The sequence below is a fragment of the Glycine soja genome, chromosome 3 (genome assembly GCF_004193775.1).
Source record: "Glycine soja cultivar W05 chromosome 3, ASM419377v2, whole genome shotgun sequence".
NCBI classification, from domain to species: Eukaryota; Viridiplantae; Streptophyta; class Magnoliopsida; order Fabales; family Fabaceae; genus Glycine; species Glycine soja.
Window position 1 is genome coordinate 42,921,069 of NC_041004.1, and position 18,315 is coordinate 42,939,383.

Genomic DNA, 18,315 nt, shown 5'->3' on the forward strand with positions numbered 1-18,315 from the left:
TTCACTTATCCATTTTATTTTTATCTATCATTTTCTCTTCTTTTTTTTCTATCAAACAGGCACAGTGTCCAAGTTTATTTTTCGTTTATGAATTATGCTGTTTTAAAGTATACTTGCATTGACTTGACGCGGGGTCATCACGTGACAAATTTTATAGCCGACATCTCGACAATCACCAGCTACGTCATCGTGGCCATCACCAACTTAATTTACACTCATTTTGTTCGTGTTAAATTCTTAGGAAATAATATGAAAATGATAACATTTAACAAGATGATCTCAATAATAGAAAAATATATATTATTGTACGGTCATTGTTTAGAACCTTTCTTGTATATTATTATTTTTTAAATAAAACATAAAATCTTACTGAAATGAGATTTTTATTTTGTTAGTGTAAATATTGTGAACCTGTATGATAAAACTTTTTTTTGTGAACAAATGGGGCTAGGCCCACTTGTATGATAAAACTAATATCCCCCAATAAAAAACACTGGTGCGTGAAATTGAACATTCTTCCGTGTCATGGATTCATGGGAGAAAAACTTCAATTCCAAAAATACATTGATATATTGGGTGTGTGTATTGGAAAATTTATAGTATACTTTTAAAGATCAGTAGTTATATTTTCAATAATACAACATCAAATTATATAAACATGACTGATTAATTATATTATGTAATAATTACAATATTTTAAATTATATAACAAGGTATAATTATATTTTTAGTCTTTTTAATTAAGACTATAATTTATTTTACTCTTTCAAACTTTTTATTTTTTATAAGTAATTTTTTCAGTTAATTAAATTTATTTAGTTTTAAAATTGAGCAAATTACTCTATTATTTTTATTTTACTTAAAATCCGTAATTTCTCGTTTGTTACTTATTTTTACCGCAAAATCAAGTTGATTATTTTAAGTTTCTTTTACTCAAAATTTACTAATTAATTAACAAATCATATTTTAGACAAAACTAAAATATATTCTGTCATTTCTTTTATCTTCGAACCTTAATTTTACATCTTGAAAATTTCTTTAAATTTCATTAAATATTCACTAATTTGATTTTTAAACTTTTAAATCGGTTAAATGTATATTTAGTCTCTGCAAAATGGAAAAATTTCAATACCTTCAAAAGTTTATCTATGATTTTCATTATTTTTCTTCAATTTAAAAGCAATATTTTTGGTTCCTACGATCATATGACATCTGTTAATTATTTATGTGTCTAATAGAAAGTCACATAACCATCGCATATAAAAAATACCAAAAAGTACTATGTGATTCCGTATGTGAACACGTGGCTCCATAATTTGTCTTAGTCCTAAAATATGTTATTTTTCAGTCTTGAAATGAATACTAATGAAAAACATTCATTTTGGAGATGAAAATCAAATAATTTTTTTTTAATAGGGACTAATTCCAAAATATTCAATCGGAGATAATAAAAAAATATTTCAAATTTTATGAAATGCGGGATAGAAAAATGATCCCTGGGAAAATATGAAGATGATTTTTTATTAATTAAGCTTGAGTTAATAATTAAAAAACATTTAAAATTATATGTATATATAATTAAGGTGGTTCTATATTGTTGAAAGTATAGTCCCTGCGATTTTTTTTATTCATATTCTAGTCCTCGTAGTAAAAATAATAAGTCTTCAAATGCGAAGCCCAAAATGAGCTAATATCTACAAGATGATGTTCAAATGTTAGAAAAAATTATATTCCCTGTTATTGTCCTCTAGAATCTATTAAACACAGATAAGGTGGTTGACTTAGCCGACAACACTAACAATGATCCATATATTCGATGCTTAACGTGAAGGAATTCTATTGCTTTCACTCTATATATGGTAGGAATTTGGAAATAATTTTAAAAAAACTCACCTTTAGAGCAATGTAATTATTATAACAAATTGATATTATATAGCCACTACGATATTTGGGAGTTGCAAGCCCTCAAAGAAAAGAATAAGACATGCACTACAACATATATACCAGTATAAATTCACTTGTCATCGTTCATTCGGACACGTCATGTATATAATGTTTGAGAAGAATACTGATTACGGTGAAACGACCAACCACTAGGGATGATTCTTATGTGCATTAATTGGACAAAATACTATACTAGTAGCTGTCACATCATTTTTATATTTGTATGTTAAACAAATACCACATGTTTGTTAAATTTTATTTCAAACGAGTAATAACTAACAATTTTAATGTTTGCTTATATATTTTTGTATTTGAATAATCAGTATGCATATCGAGAATTTTTATCCCTACTTTTATTATATATAAAAGTATTATTCTCATTGTTTCGAAATTATTTGCCTTTAATCTTGTTCAACATAAAGTTAAGATTATTATTTATTTTAAGAATATTAAATTATTAATTAAACTCATTAAATAAAGATGCAATTCATATCATATAACTTCACAATATCCAGTAATTTTAAATTAATAATAAAACTGTGTTTAGAATATTGGCCTAATTAAATAATAATTAATTTATTGTTATAATTTTTGTTATTTAAAATAAAAATATTGTACCCGAAATTTAAAAATAAAAGCAATTTACTAAGCTCTAAAAAATGAAAAAAAAAAAAAAACAAACAAACTGGACACGTACTTGGTCAAATTAAACATGTTGGTACTTTTACTTAAGCAAGGCTAGGTCAAATGAAGAAGATAATAATAACACTCATGAGACACGACGCCGACGGCCATCTCTACGTCAATGAACAGTGATGAATCTTTATCGTCTCAATTCTCAAACAATAATCTCAACTTTTTTATTTTTATTTTTCATCTTAGTTCACGCTATGTATACACATGTTATGTAGATATAAACACTTTACTTTGTCGGCCAGCAGCCAAATGCTAACTAAAATTTCATTTTAGATAAAAATCACTGTACTAGTAATTATAATTTTGTCGAGTATTTAAATAAGTCTTATTCATTAAATTTTTTAAGGGTATTTTAATCAAAATCATTCTATACATCCTTTTTGCAACCAACCAAATTCTAGACATCCTTCTAACTAGTTACTTTAATAGTTTAGGTTAAGAATATCGTTTTATTTTGAAGTAATACTTTTACTTATTATTTCTTAATCAACATCCTATGATATATCGTTTTATTTTGAAGTAATACTTTTACTTATTATTTCTTAATCAACATCCTATACTTTTTATTCATTTCTTAAAGAAATCGTTAGTTGTTACTTAATACATAAAAATATGTTTAATGATTTAATATTAGTTTTTATCAAAATATAATGTAGTTGTTTTTATTTGATTTGACAACACCTGTTGATTTTTTTTTTTTTTGTGAACCTCTTTAGGAATTATGGATGATGCTTAAATTAGAGGTGTAAATATATGCAAACAATAATATGTTAAAAATTCAAATTTTTTACCTATGTCTCGATAATCTTTTATATAGGAGAAATTAAATTATTTAATCTCAATATTTTTCTTTTAGATAATGTAAATAAAAAAAATATGAGATAATTATCTTATTTTTTCTTTAATAAAAGATACTTTCTGATATTAAAATTATATATTTATTTTATGATTAAGAGATAAATTTTTCTTTTTACGTTAATTAAATTGCCTATATATTCAGGATTTGAGTAGCCTATTTTACCATTGATATGATTTGTGCCACAAATTTCTTTTAGAGTTGAAAGAATTGAGCTTGAACTCTAAATCAAAGTGTTTATCAAGTTTTTGTTAATTTTGAAAGTCAATTTCTGGGACGGCCGGGTAAAATTAGTTTTAAGTCAAATGATATTTTTGTTCATTAAATAAAATTAACCGTAAATGTAACGATAACATCCACAAATTAACTAAATAAGGTCAAATCTTTTAAAATTTCGATTAAAGTATCATACTTTTTAATTTAATTTGATAAAAAAGAGATGGCAAAATTAATATGCATCACATGAAGTATTTCATTGCTATTGAGGATAACAGGATAAGGATGAAATTAAGAAAAGAATTGAAGCAAGTTGTTTGATAATAAAAAATAAAAAAAGAAAAAGAAAAAATAAGCAAGTTGATAGACAGTAAAGAGAATACGACCGCTAAAGCTGTCAAGTGGCTAATTCTCCCATGTGCATTAAATGTTTCACTCAGTTTTTTTCTGTTCATGTTTTGTCTCATGTACGTGTTGACGAACGACTGGGAAAAGTGAACCAATCACAGTTGAAACTTTCCTTCTTTTGGAAAAGTCATCGCACACACTTTCTCTCTCTTCAAATGGAGGCTCTAGTATTTTTTTTTTTTTTTTTTTTTGCGTGTTTTTCACCACATTTTGCACACGCACCTGTGTATATATACAACACCACACCGCTCTCATTTCTCAACTCCAAAGTTTTCAAACACAAAACCACCACTCTCAATTCACAAAAAAACACACTAACCTCTTCAGTTCACAAACCACACAACCTCTTCTAATATTCCTTTTCTGATCTACGCAAGGTTAAGGTTAATTTGCTTCTATCTACATGGACATTAACGAGATCGATGTTCCTTCATTCTTTCTCTGCCCCATTTCGTTAGAAATCATGAAGGATCCAGTGACGGTCTCAACAGGCATCACCTACGACCGTGAAAGCATCGAAACATGGCTGTTCTCGAAGAAAAACACGACATGCCCCATGACCAAACAGCCCTTGATAGATTACACCGATCTCACACCAAACCACACCCTTCGGAGACTCATCCAAGCGTGGTGTACCATGAACACTTCTCACGGCATCGAAAGGATCCCAACCCCCAAACCCCCCATTAACAAAAATCAAATTTCCAAGCTTCTCAAGGACGCTTCTCATTCCCCTCTCACATGCCTCAGGAGACTCAAATCCATCGCTTCAGGAAGCGAAACAAATAAGCGGTGCATGGAAGCTTCTGGTGTTGTTGAATTTCTAGCATCAATTGTAATCAACAACAACAACATCGTTTCTTCAAATGAGGCTGACTCAAATGAGGGATCTGGATTCGAGTTGAGAACAAGTGCAAGCGATGAAGCGTTGAGTTTGCTTCATAATCTTCATTTATCTGATCAAGGGTTGAAGACTCTCTTGAGCTTCAAAACCGGCGACTTTATTGAGTCTTTGACAAGAGTTATGCAAAAGGGGTTCTTTGAATCACGCGCTTATGCAGTGTTCTTGTTGAAATCCATGTCCGAAGTGGCTGAGCCAGTGCAATTATTGCATCTAAGACAGGACCTTTTTGTCGAACTAGTACAAGTCTTGAAGGATCAAATTTCTCAAAAGACATCAAAAGCAACACTCCAAACCCTGATCCAATTCTCTCCTTGGGGGAGGAACAGGATCAAAGCTGTGGAAGCAGGTACCGTTCCTGTTTTGGTAGAGCTTCTTCTCGATTGCAAGGAGAGAAAGCCTTGCGAGATGATGCTGGTGTTGTTGGAAATTCTATGCCAGTGTGCTGAGGGAAGAGCAGAACTTTTGAATCATGCAGCAGGTCTTGCCATTGTGTCCAAAAAGATTCTAAGGGTTTCGACTTTGGCCAATGATAGAGCTGTTAAGATTCTTCTGTCTGTTTCGAGATTCTCTGCGACTCCACATGTTGTTCAAGAAATGCTTAAACTCGGTGTGGTCGCGAAATTGTGCTTGGTGCTTCAGGTGGATAGTGGAAACAAGGCTAAGGAAAAGGCAAGAGAGATTCTCAAATTGCATGCTCGTGCGTGGAGGAATTCTCCATGCATACCGAACAATTTGCTTAATTCATACCCGAACTATGTGTGAAATGATACGAGAATTTTGAATGGTACCTCTTTTAGAAATTTTAATGTACATAAATTATTTGGAAAGGACACAGTTAGGTGTAAGTTATAAATATGAGCAGCAACTATATATATTGATTGCCCCACAAAAAGCATAGGTGGGTAGTGAGATTTCAGGTTTTGATTTGTATTTCCTGACAATTGTGTGATGGATTTTTGTTTTGCTAATTAAGCTAGCTGACACAGAAATGAGAAAAGGGTTAATCAATCATGATTTAATTTTATTCCAGATTTTGAGTTAAATTTTCTTTTTTGATATTTTTTCCCCTTAAACATTCAATGGCTTGAAATACTATAAAAGTTGAATTTGGAGCAAACAAATGTTGTGGGCATGTCTTAATTAATTAAAGAAAATGCCGTGATGTATAATAACATATGCCGTGGCCTAATCATCACAATTGAGATGAATTACTTTTTAAAGTAATTTAGTTCCATTTAAGCAACTGATTCTAATTTGAAGGGCTTTAATTAATTGTTTCATGACGATAATATTTTGTTCAATATAAATCATATTAACAACTTCTTCCACTATGACATTAAAAATGCTGGAGTATGAATTTTTAATTGCCCACATAACTAACGTGGGGAATTGGGCTTATTGAATAAATTGAAAAAAGCAAAATAAGAACTTAAATTTTTGTCTGAAAAGAAAATAACAACTTTTGATACTCACATAATTTAGTATTCGCATTTGATTGTTGAGGCATATCAAATGAAAATATTATTGATAAAAGTTGAAAGGAACTTTTAGTATATTTTTGTTTTGACAGAAGGAACTTGATTTTATTACTGTATTACTTAGTGTCACGTGTTTTTATGTTCTAGTTTTAATAATAAATGTGTGTGTGAGATATATGATGTATATATAGACATTTTTCTCTACATAGTATACTATAGAAATGCATTTTATAGTAAGAAATGTAAATCTTAACCATAAAATCATATATATATATATATATATATATAGTTTAGTTTCTCTATTAACAAATTAAAAAAAATAGTTTCTCTTGCACATATGAAAAAAAAACTATTGGTGGAGCTATACCTTACCGTGAATTAATATTTCCATTTCAAGTATTATTCGCATAAAAGATACTTATGCGCTATACATGTTTCAATGTTCATTTTTTCTTGCCTTTAAAACTTATATAAAATTAAATTAATATATATGTGTGTATACCAACCTTTTTTCATAGAAATTAAATTAAATCAATATGTGAAAGAGCCGCGTGTGGCATGTCCCCCGTTTTTTTGTGAAAGAGTCGTTGCGTTGGTTAGGAAAGATTGAGTTGTGATACGCACTAGACTACGTACGTTGAGCAAGAAGGATCGCGAAATTTGTTATACTTTGAAATTTTGTCAAGTGCTTGCAAGTGCATTGTTGGATTTATTTTTTTTAATAAAAAGTTTCATTATTTCCTTCAACAAATCAATCGTGATATATGTTCTTCTAGAAAATGAACTCTCTAGGAGCGCCTAGTTGTGAATGTGATGTTCAAACTTTTATCTAGACCAAGCTAGCTAGTTCGTGTAAAGTTTGAAACCTAATATGATTTGTTAGTAAGAAACTTCTTCATCGATCTATGCATATTGACCCAAAATAATAAACAGAAGCATACCTTCGGATTCGACGTCCGAAATATTAATGGCATGTAAAACAACAGCCCGATCAATCGGAAGCTGCGGCTAGAGCTGAATTAATGACAAACAATTAATTTTTCCAAGCCAATAATGCTCATGAATTCGTCAAACCACTTTATAATATTAATTAATGTGTATGAGCTTGCACAGGGTATTGCCATCCCTTAATCCCTCAATGATCTATGCTGTCTATACCATTTTACGGTATGAATATAGTGGCAGAATCTTATAAGATATATAGTGACCATTGTCTCCTAAGAATATATATAAGAATAAATTAATATATTATGTAGGTATTAATTTCTTTGTAAGATGGGATTTGATCTAATTTATCAATATATATATATATATATATATATATATATATATATATATATATATATATATATATATATATATATATATATATATATCGTCAGGGCCAGTTTTTTAGATCACGAGCTTAATTTTCTAGGACAATGTGTTGCACTTGCACATATTTTATGTACTGTGGTTGCTCTCTGTAATTTCAAGTAGTTTCAGTTTGTCCAAACTTTCAAAGTTTGAATACCCCTCCCCAAAAAAAAGAGACTGCGGTGGGCTGATGGCCAGGTCGATACAAAGTAATATGTGGTTTATAAATTTTACTATTAAATTCCATGTGTCAGGTTCTGTTCATTGAAGGTCAATATAGCTGTGAACGTGAAAGAACGTATATATTTGAATATGATTTTCTGACCAAATTATTAGCTCGAGTTGGCCATTGATCAGTGACCAGGTGCAAAGTTGGGTGCGGTCCAACCTATTTTTTTCGTACAGTTGATTTGGATTTCAGTGAAGTTTGGAACCCGCAATTAATAATTTTAAACAGCATTAGTTAGTACCCTTCTGCTGACCCATATAAATTGTCAAAGACTTCTGGCTCAACACAAAACTATTACTAGTATTTAAAATTTCAAATCAATATTCAAAGTAACCTACCTTCGCTGGGAGTCGTTGATACATTCGAAACTAGTGAAGTTTCTAAACCGCAAGTAGAGGGCATAATTGGAGTTTACTTTTACGTAAGCAACTTATTCGATCAATAAAGCAAAATCAAAATAGTAATAACCATATGCAACACATAAGGGTTAAAGTATATATTTTGTATTTTTATTTTTATATGGACGAAAGTGAATATTATTATTGATAAATAATTGTAACCAAAACTTAACACAAAATGTGTCAAGCGGTGGTTACATAAAAGAAAATTACTGCCTATATTAAAATAATGAAAAAATATGTTTAGTTTTTGTATATTTTTTTTTAGATCTTGGAATTTTATATCGTCCAATTTAGTCTATATATTTTATTAAAAATGTATATTTAGTCCCTCTTCACATACAATATTGACGCTGTTTATTATAAGACACATAAATTACACGATGATCATTATTTTTATAAATGTGACAATACATATTATTCCATGCGATATTTTGAATTAAAACCCACGAAATCTGCAATCTGCATGGTATACGAGCCTTATTTTTTTGAGTCCGTTTAAAAAGCAAGCTTTTTAGCCTATCTCGCATAACCAGCGAGTTAAATGGGTTTTACCCATGGGTATTTTAATCTCTATTAAAAAAAAAAGGGTGTGGTTTAGCAAAACTAAAACCCCTAAAACACAGATCTATTGACTAAATCCCTAATTCTCAAGCACTCAGACTCCTCTCCTCTCCTCGCATAGTTAGTGAAACTCCTCTCTTCTCGTCGCACTCGACCATGTTGACGTCGCCATGACTCCTCCACACGACCACGACATATCATCTCTCTCTCTCACTCGTAGTCACTCGGACTCCACTCCTCTCCTCGCGCTCCACCATGCTAGCGTTGCCATGGCTCCTCCACATGACCATGGCTCGCAATCCCTTTCTCTCTTTCTCTTTCTCTTTCTCGTACTCGCAGTCCCAGTCTCACAGTAGTCTCCCTTGCACTCCTTTATTTTATTTTCTTGTGGATGCGAACTACTTGCAAAACGCGGGGCGGGGGTGGGTTCAAAATAAATGAGCCCATTTAGAATGTAAGTTTTGCTGGACTAGCTTTGCGGCTTGCAGGTTTCGCAGGTGTAGGTTTCGCGAGGCGGACTTACCCTAATGTCCAACTCCAATACCCACATCTTTTGGTAAACCCATAAATGCCCATGAATAACCATGAATATTTTAGAAAAATACTTTATTATGGGTAAAATAAAGATATTTATTTCATTATACCATAAGAATGAGCATAAGACGTGACATCAAGAGAAAGAGAAGAAAATATAAAAAAAAATTCTTAAAAACCAATATCATATATATGCACCTAACATAATACCCCGTCAGAAATATTTCACAACTCATCGAAGCCTTTCATTTATCTCGTGACCACGATGTACACAACAACGGAGGAAAAACTCATGCAACCAATAAAGTTATTTGAACACACAAGTCTCTTGAAAACCCACGCCCACATACTACTATCTAGGTTAAATTATTTCAAGGACATTTAGGTATGGGTACGAGTACCATGATACTCGTCTTCGCTCCGTTAAGTCACGGGTGGAGAAAATACATGTATCCCTTCCTTGTGGGTACTTTTTCTTTATTAGGGATATTAATTGTTAATATATTAGTTTTTGTTTGTAAGAGATATTTAAACTCACAATGTTAATTCATAAGCAAAAATGATCAAAAACAGTTGATTCATGAACCGGCATTGCAAGAATATTATATGTTCTCACATACGTTTTCACAAATGAATCGTGTTTTCTTCAAACATGTGTTGGTTGGTTGGAGATGATTAATCAATGTTTTATATACTATCCAATGATGGCAACAGTTTCGAAGACCCAATAAAATTTTACTGGCCCCAGCAGTTCCAGTGGGGACAGTCGTTGTGTGGTGGAATCCCTTTGACGATCACGGCCAACGTCGTTAATTCCAAATATGTTTATGTGCCACATGGCTATTCAAAAAACACCTTTCTTGATGCCATTATGATGAGAGTAACGGCGATTACTATAAGGTTGTTCTTTACCTTCATCCACGCCTTATGTTTGAAGATTGGCACACGAACTATGCTAATTACAAATGGATGAACAATTGAGTATGGTTACATAGCTCACAAAGTCGCTCATATAGATGTCTAAATGTTGCTTGGCCTCTGTCCCATAATGGAGTTGGTTGTCATGTGTACTTGGATGGACAACCTCATTTGATTCGTGGAGGGCATGACATGACTTTCGAGATTGATGAGTTTTTGCTGGTGTTGTATGTTTGGAAGATCGAGACATTTATCACTACTTGAATTCCCTATCCATGGGACGATGAACCACAAGATTCACATAGAATTATTACTTCTGATGCAATCTCTACATACCACTAGCCTTATTGAACCGAAGCGTTGCTTTAATTAATCATGTACTTCTCGTGGACATACCCCTTTGATGTTTAAATCTTGGGTGTAGTTGTGTTGAAAAGTCACGACCCGTTGTACATGCTAATTTGCTAGTTTTTGTTTGTAAAAAAGATTCAAACCCACAATGTCGGTTCATGAACACAATTGATCAAAAGCCATCACGAGAATAGTATATCTGTCCATGACGTACATTTTCACAAAAAGAACCATGTTTTCTTCAAACATGTGTCAGTCAGAGATGATCAATCATCGTTTTATCTATTATCCGGTGGTGGCAACAGTTTTGAATACCTATTGATTGGCTCTTGCAATTTAAAAATGACAAAAATGGTATTAAAAGGCCTAGTACTTCCAATTTCAATGGATTTATATGCATTAAGGGGTCAGCGGATCCAGTGGTGGCAAGCGTTGGGTGGTAGAACCCTTTGATGATTGAGATCAACGTTGTTCCTTCCAAATATGTCGTTTATGTGCCAAATGACTATTCAAAAAAACACTTTAATGGATGTCATTATGATGAGAGTAACCACGATGATAAGGTTATTCTTTACATTCATCCACGCTTTATGTTTGATGATTAGGACACGGGATTTCAAAGATGAGTTTGATTACAAAGACGGGTTTCACAACTCTTTTTACCGCGCGCGGGTCACATTCTACAATATACATTCATTGAGCCCTACCACTCGGGCTGGAATTTATTTTCTCAATGATTTCCTTTTGAGTTGTCTGATCCAAGAAACCGCATAGCAACGACAACCAAAGAATCTCAAGAAGAATATCAAGGTTATGTTAGAGCAAGAAGCGCATGAGTCCGGTGAGCTCATTTTATGGTTTGTTTGTGATATGATGAGGGTAAAAACATTGTAAGTGAAGTGACCATACATGTCTCACTACGAATGGTGAACTAAAGGTAATGTCATTCACCTAGCCATGAGGAATGACGGCAAGCTGAAGAAGTTGGTAGCAAATGTCATAGGTTTCAGAAGAGAAGTAGACCTAAGAACGGGTAATTGCTATACAAGATTTCTTATCTGATTATTCCAGGATGTTAATCTTGAATATTGTACAAAGTATTACAAGGACAATGATGGTAAAAATCTCTCACTGAGCCATAATACTTCCTTGATTGCTTTACTTCCATGTGATGTTGAAAGACACATAAGAAAAATAAGGATACTATTTGACAATTGAAATGCTTACACAAATGTGTAAAAATGAAGTCATCATTGATTTTGACCAGTCTCCTTCTAGAACATTATTGTTTCCACACTATAACGATTTAGAGGGACATCACCGTATGACAGATACAACACATCACCATTGCAAGGGCAAATCGACAAAGGTCACATACTCGTCCTGTCACATATTGTCTATACAATCTCATCTCCCTCTCTTAATACATTTGATCTCATAGTGTTTGCTTTAACATGCCTTGGCATGGATCCTTCGCGCACGACGAAGGTGGCGCAACAACTCTATAAAGAAGGCTTCATCAACTATCGTCGCACCTAGTGACAGATCCAGAGAAGTTATAAGTTGTGGCGGCAAGACTTGTATAAGTTTGTAGCATTAAAAATATTACACTTCACTTTTAAAAATATTAATATACATTATAATGTTTCTTTTAAAAAATTCACATTCTATTTTTTATTTTCTCATTTTCAGTATTAATTAGCAAAAATCTTTTTCGATATAGGTAAGTAACTACACAATCATTCATCTCATACAAATTCATATCCAATACTAAAGAAAAATAATATTTTAACCTTTAACTAATCCAAAAAATAATATTTTAACTAATTAGCAAAGGGGTCTAATTAAGTTAATTCAACATTATAAGTAAGTTATTGTAAATACTTTAATACTTATGTTTGATTAAAAAAATATAAACAACAAGAATATTTTTATGTTGAGAAAATCGGAAGAAAAAAATAATAACATCCAAATAACATTTGAGAAATAATCTAATAAAATATAAAAAAATACATTGAAACATATTGAATAGAAGAAAATTAAGTAATTAACCTCTGAAATAAGATTTTTTAATTTTCTTCTCCTTAACCGTTTTTCCTTCCTTTGAGACTAGTATGTGTTTTTTGAAAAATTAAAAAATAGTAAGCTTAATAGGTATAAAAAATATTGAATATTTACAATAAAAATATCAATTACATTCTAACAAAACATGAAAATGTAACAATATAGCAATTTGTTCTGATTTTGAGTCGGTTGCGAAAACTTGTAAGTTTTATTTTATTTTTTTATTATCAAAATTTAACTTTTACTTTTAAAATGTTATATTATTTATGGGAATATATTATTAAAGTCTTTAAAATGTTACTGGAATATATTCATCCTATGAATGCTTCTACTACGTTTTATATTCATCCTATGAATGTTTCTCTTACTTTACACTTTTTATTAATATGGAAAAACAATATCAATCTCAAAATAAGACTTTTATTATTCATTCTCAAAATCATTATTTTATTATGATTCATTTCTTAATGGTCCAAATTGAGGGCTTTTTAAGAGTGGTTACTAGTACTCCTAAATTACTAATCCCACCCCTATTTTTTTTTAATAAAACTTTACATTACTATTCATTCCTAAGCCCTTTCTTTCCCTTCCCGGTTCCCCTTCAGTTTTTGCACATCCTATTTCCCTTCATTTTCTCTCTTTGTTTCTCTCTACAAACCATTATCGCTAAACATCACACCATCCTACTTCCTACCATGACACATCCCGTTGAATCCTGTCATCAACATTATCACGATAAGCTTCAAAACTCTTTTTCCCCATTTGTGGATGCTACATACACTACTAGAAATACGTTTTTCTAAGTCGGTTAAGTAGTGTTTTTAACGACGGTTTTCAACCGTTGTAATTGCCGCCGTCGTAAAAGGTAGAATTACTTGAAAGACGGTTCTATTAACCGTCGTTGTAAACATAACTTTTTACGACGGTTGTTGATGAACCGTCGTTGTATGTCTGTGCTGTTTACGACGCTTGTTGATAAACCGTCGTTGTATGTCTGTGCTGTTTACGACGGTTGTTAATGAACCGTCTTCGTATATGTGCGCTTTTTACGACGGTTGTTGATGAACCGTCTTCGTATATGTGCACTTTTTACGACGGTTGTTGATGAACCGTCTTCATATGTGACATGCAAAAATGGCTTTTTACGCCGGTTTTGATATAACAGGCGTAGTAAGTGTAATATACTAAGACGGTTGGATTATAACCGTCGTAGTATTACCAATTTTTTTTAACTATTTTATGCCGGTTGTGAAGTAACCGACGTAGTAAGGGCAATATACTAAGACGGTTATAGAATAACCGTCGTAGTATTGTTATTTTTTTATTGTTTTTTTTTTGTATATTTTCTTTTTTTTGTTTTTTTTTTAATTTGATAGGAACCAAAACTATCAAATGAAAATGATGCAAGAAATTAATAAGTCTGTCAAAGCAAATTTATACTAGATTTTCATTCTAGAAGATTATATTAAATATTTTTAAAAATAAATTAAATTAAACATTTTATTAGTAATTTAGTCAAATAATAATAGTAATAACAATAAATGGGGATGATCTATTTAACATAAATCCTGTTATGGATGAATTTCTGCAGTCCATAAAAAGTTAAAAAAATGTTCATATCAACAACACTCATAATATGCTACATCTCCATATCAATAGAACCAACATTCCAATCATGCGTGCTAGAATCATCACAACTGCATCATTTGGAAATTAAATAGCACCTGCAGAAGACATAAGAATTCAGCATAAGTTTCATTTGTTTTTTTTTCCAAGTAATTCTTGGCAGCTTTCAAGTAAATCTTCCCGTGCCTAATGATAAAAAAAAAGGATTAGTAGATTATCGCATCTAGTTTCTTATTTTGGGCAAAGATTGCAGAACATATGCAACACAACAATGCAAATGAAACTATTCTCAAGTGACATAACTAAAAGCAAATGTTCTAGAAGGATGATGTTTATTTAAGTTACCTTGAGGCAGAACCCTTCAGCTTCTCAACTTCCTCTTCCATTCGGGTAAACACGGATTTCTTCTCTTCATCGCTGGCAGCTACAAACTCCTTAACCAAGACATCCAAGCTTTCTCAATTATAGTTTTTATTTTTATGTGTTAGAAAAATATGATGTTGACACTTGGATAATTATTATCCTTGATTGACATTTTTAGGACTATATAAATGTACTCATCTTTACTTATTATTATCAATGAATGAAATCTGAATTTTATGTTCATCTTCTTTACAGCTTTTATTTGTAGCTTTAATGGTGTTTTCTTAGGAGTAGTGGTAGAGTAGAATTAGCACCCTTTCAAATATATGTAAAGGAAAAATAATTTCACCCAATAATGGATTTCAAAAAAGGAGATTCCTGATAGGGGTACTAACTAGACTAATACAAGATGACACTATTGTAAGGTTAATACAATCAAACTCTATTCTTATTCACAGCTCTATCTGGACTATCATTTCAATATAAACTTTGGAATATGATATTTTACAAGTGGACTCTCAAAATGTGATCTCATCATTCATTGTTCTTAAAAGGGAAAAGTTCCAAACTAGAAAAGAATCACAAGATAAATAATTCAGTACATATTTTATTTACTATAGAGTGTAAAGACAGTTAGATAGATGAGTGAGGGAGACACAGTATTGATTTGTTTATTAGAAAGAGTTAAGGACCTGCACTGGAGTATTAATAGCAGCTCGCTCAATGTGACCTTTCTGATAGGTGTTAGCTTGGGCCATCAAAGGGAACCGTCGAGCTCGCCCTAGCAATGTGTAAACACAATGTAACACGCGAGCTTCCTTTTTACGCTTCTCTTGCCATTGCAAAACCTCTTTTCTATCATTGTACCAAAGGTCAACTGTTTTCTTAGCTTATTTCACAGAAACCTGAGTGAACAATCAAATAATAAATCAAGGGCACTTGTCACCATTGTAAATCCCTCATAATAAGTAACATTTCAGGGTACCTTCCAATCCTTGGAAAGCCCCATAGGAGTCTTCCCATATGCAATTGAGAAGTTAAGCATTTTAGCTTTTCTTCTTTCAGAAGCAAAGGCATCCTGACATGGAAGGGAAACAAAAATCAAAACATGATCAATCATGAAATAGATGGTTATAAGTTATAACAGTAAACTGCTAAAACAGCTTTTTGATATCTTGAGGGAAGGGCATCAAACAACATTAAACTGCTAAAAAAGCTTATTAATGCCTGGTGTATTCTGATTTACTTTTATTAATATACATAAACATTATTAAACACATTATATATAAAAAAACTCAGTGAATTCTTCTACTACCACAGCAACTATGTTTTCCCCCTAAACAGTGTTCTAATGAGCAGTAGCTGTCCTTTATTTCTATTGGAAAGTTCACAAGTTATTAGTATTTGTTCTGATTTTTAATAAAGTATATTTATCGCATTTGCAGTTGATGGATCTGGGTCCAATCAGAACAAGGATTAGTCCTCCCTCATGCACCTGCCAGCACTCTGGTGGTCACTATATTTGACGTCATCAGCTACAAGAAATACCAAACTAAAGACAAAGCCACTACTTCCACATCTCAATGCAATGGTACTTGCAACTATCAGCATACAGTTACCTTCAAAAGAGGAACTGGGGGTTTATCTTCACCAGGCTGAGGATGCCACTCAAGAAGCACTTCCTTTTTTTCAACTGCTTCACGAATATGTGGGTACATATTCATTGCAGTCCTTGAATGGAAATCTCCACCAGCTTCAAAAGCTTCCAACATGCTCTTACAGTCTGCAAGGTGTGCCAGAATCCTAAGTTCCAGCTGTAACAATAAACAAGGCAGTTAACAGAATGAAATTTCTTGAAAATAGTTCAGTTAGATAGACAATATAGACTGTTAACCTGTCCATAATCAGCAACTATAAGAGAATTCCTGGGTGCAGCAATGAATGCTTGACGGATTTTGTATCGATCCTTTTCTAGAGCAGGTTGATTCTAATTCATGAAGCGTAAGTGTCAGGTTCTATATTGTTTTGAAAGTCTGATTAATCTAGTGGATGTAATACCCGCATGTCAATGTCAAAATACAAATTGAAAATGAATGAGATGCATTGCGCAGTCCAAAATTAGGACCCAAATCATTGTAATAAAGTAACAGAAAAGGCATCAAGACCAAGTAGACATCAAATGATTACATGAATGTGTATCGCAATTAGCAAGGCTGGGATTAGTACAAAAACACTAATTTTAATCAGATATTTTTAACTAAAGGAATAAATGAATACAAAAGAATGTACATTTGAGCAAAGATGTCAAGAACTGACTCTTGACCTTGAGATATTTGATACATGACGGCCTAAAAAGGGTTTTATATTTTTAACATGCTACCTCACACAAGAATAATTCAGGTTTGCAACACAAATAATCCACAGACCTATTTCACCTTCAGCTGAATTTTTTTTTGTTCAACCTTACTGCCAAAATTTAGTTAAGAAAAACAGCAGCAAAAAGATAGAGTGGAGGTTCAAAATGGACTTATATGTCTAATAGGAAGAAACCCTACTAAAAGGAGAAACTACATTTTAGATTAAAAGACAAAATGATAAAGCCTTCTACTAAGAGTCTAGCATCAAGGAAACTGTATGCCACCAATTAATGAACATACCAGCACACAGATGAAGGTTAATGGTCAAATCTCAAATGTATAGCACTTAAAAAAATTTGAAGTTCACAACGACTACTATCAAAATGAAAATTCCTAATCAAAATCATTAGAGAATTCTGATTAATCTAATTAGAATAACCTGCAGATTTGGCCTTCTTGCTGACAAGCGTCCTGTCTCTGTGTTGATATTTAAGGAACAATGAACACGGAGATCTTTTCCTGATATATTATGTCCCTGACAAAGAGAAACTGCAGCTATTATAGAGCACATATAAAGAGCTTCAGTGTAAGAATACAAATGTTTACTAAAAGTTCTAAAATGTAAGTGGTGGCACAATAAGCATTCAAAAAATTAGCTTAAATCAGGTACACATTAACTTAACATTAGGAATGCAAGTTGCAACCTATTCTTAGCATATTATTGAAAAATTGAATATACCACTGAACACGCAGTAAAAATCAATATGGCTCTCTGTATAATACGACACTAAACTTTTACATTACCTGAGGTTAATTTCAGAACAGATTGTAGCTGATTGTCATATATCTTAACTAGTAAGGCATCTTTCATACAGTAGCAAGCATAGAATTAAGATTTGAGGAGTGTTGCATGTTGAGGAGAGTAATAGGATTAAGAACATAGAAGGGATAGAAGAAGAAAAGTTTACCTTCTTGATGGAAGAATCGCTAAAAAATTCAGCAAATTTTTCTAAAATCTCTTTGCCTCCACCATCAAGTTTACCTACTTAATTA

At 32.0% G+C, this 18,315-nt stretch overlaps 2 protein-coding genes and 1 long non-coding RNA gene across 3 annotated transcripts; 1 reads left to right on the forward strand and 2 right to left on the reverse strand.

Annotated features, from left to right (window-relative positions):
* The first annotated feature begins 4,375 nt into the window (after positions 1 to 4,375).
* LOC114407270 (E3 ubiquitin-protein ligase PUB22-like) lies at positions 4,376 to 6,048 on the forward strand. Its single transcript, XM_028370310.1, has one exon. It carries the CDS (start codon positions 4,524 to 4,526, stop codon positions 5,784 to 5,786), a length of 1,263 nt encoding a protein of 420 aa, XP_028226111.1. The 5' UTR covers positions 4,376 to 4,523; the 3' UTR covers positions 5,787 to 6,048.
* Positions 6,049 to 14,688: 8,640 nt separating this feature from the next.
* LOC114405555 lies at positions 14,689 to 14,997 on the reverse strand. The gene is made up of 2 exons (XR_003665264.1): positions 14,888 to 14,997; positions 14,689 to 14,728 (listed from the first exon to the last, which is right to left on the reverse strand). It is a non-coding gene; the product is annotated as an uncharacterized LOC114405555 (long non-coding RNA).
* An 869-nt stretch (positions 14,998 to 15,866) lies between these two features.
* LOC114407271 (DNA polymerase I B, chloroplastic/mitochondrial-like) lies at positions 15,867 to 17,851 on the reverse strand. Its single transcript, XM_028370312.1, has 4 exons — positions 17,702 to 17,851; positions 16,800 to 16,892; positions 16,525 to 16,719; positions 15,867 to 15,983 (listed from the first exon to the last, which is right to left on the reverse strand). The coding sequence occupies exons 1-4, from the start codon at positions 17,831 to 17,833 to the stop codon at positions 15,882 to 15,884; spliced, it is 522 nt and encodes a 173-aa protein (XP_028226113.1). The 5' UTR covers positions 17,834 to 17,851; the 3' UTR covers positions 15,867 to 15,881.
* Between the last annotated feature and the right edge of the window lie 464 nt (positions 17,852 to 18,315).

Coding starts and splice junctions, on each gene's coding strand:
- LOC114407270 (XM_028370310.1), top strand. CDS start 4,524: ATGGACATTAACGAGATCGATGTTCCTTCATTCTTTCTCTGCCCCATT.
- LOC114407271 (XM_028370312.1), bottom strand. CDS start 17,833: ATGTGCTCTATAATAGCTGCAGTTTCTCTTTGTCAGGGACATAATATA. Junction 16,720..16,799: donor TAGTTGCTGATTATGGACAG/GTTAACAGTCTA, acceptor TTATTGTTACAG/CTGGAACTTAGGATTCTGGC. Junction 15,984..16,524: donor CCCCAGTTCCTCTTTTGAAG/GTAACTGTATGC, acceptor CTTCCATGTCAG/GATGCCTTTGCTTCTGAAAG.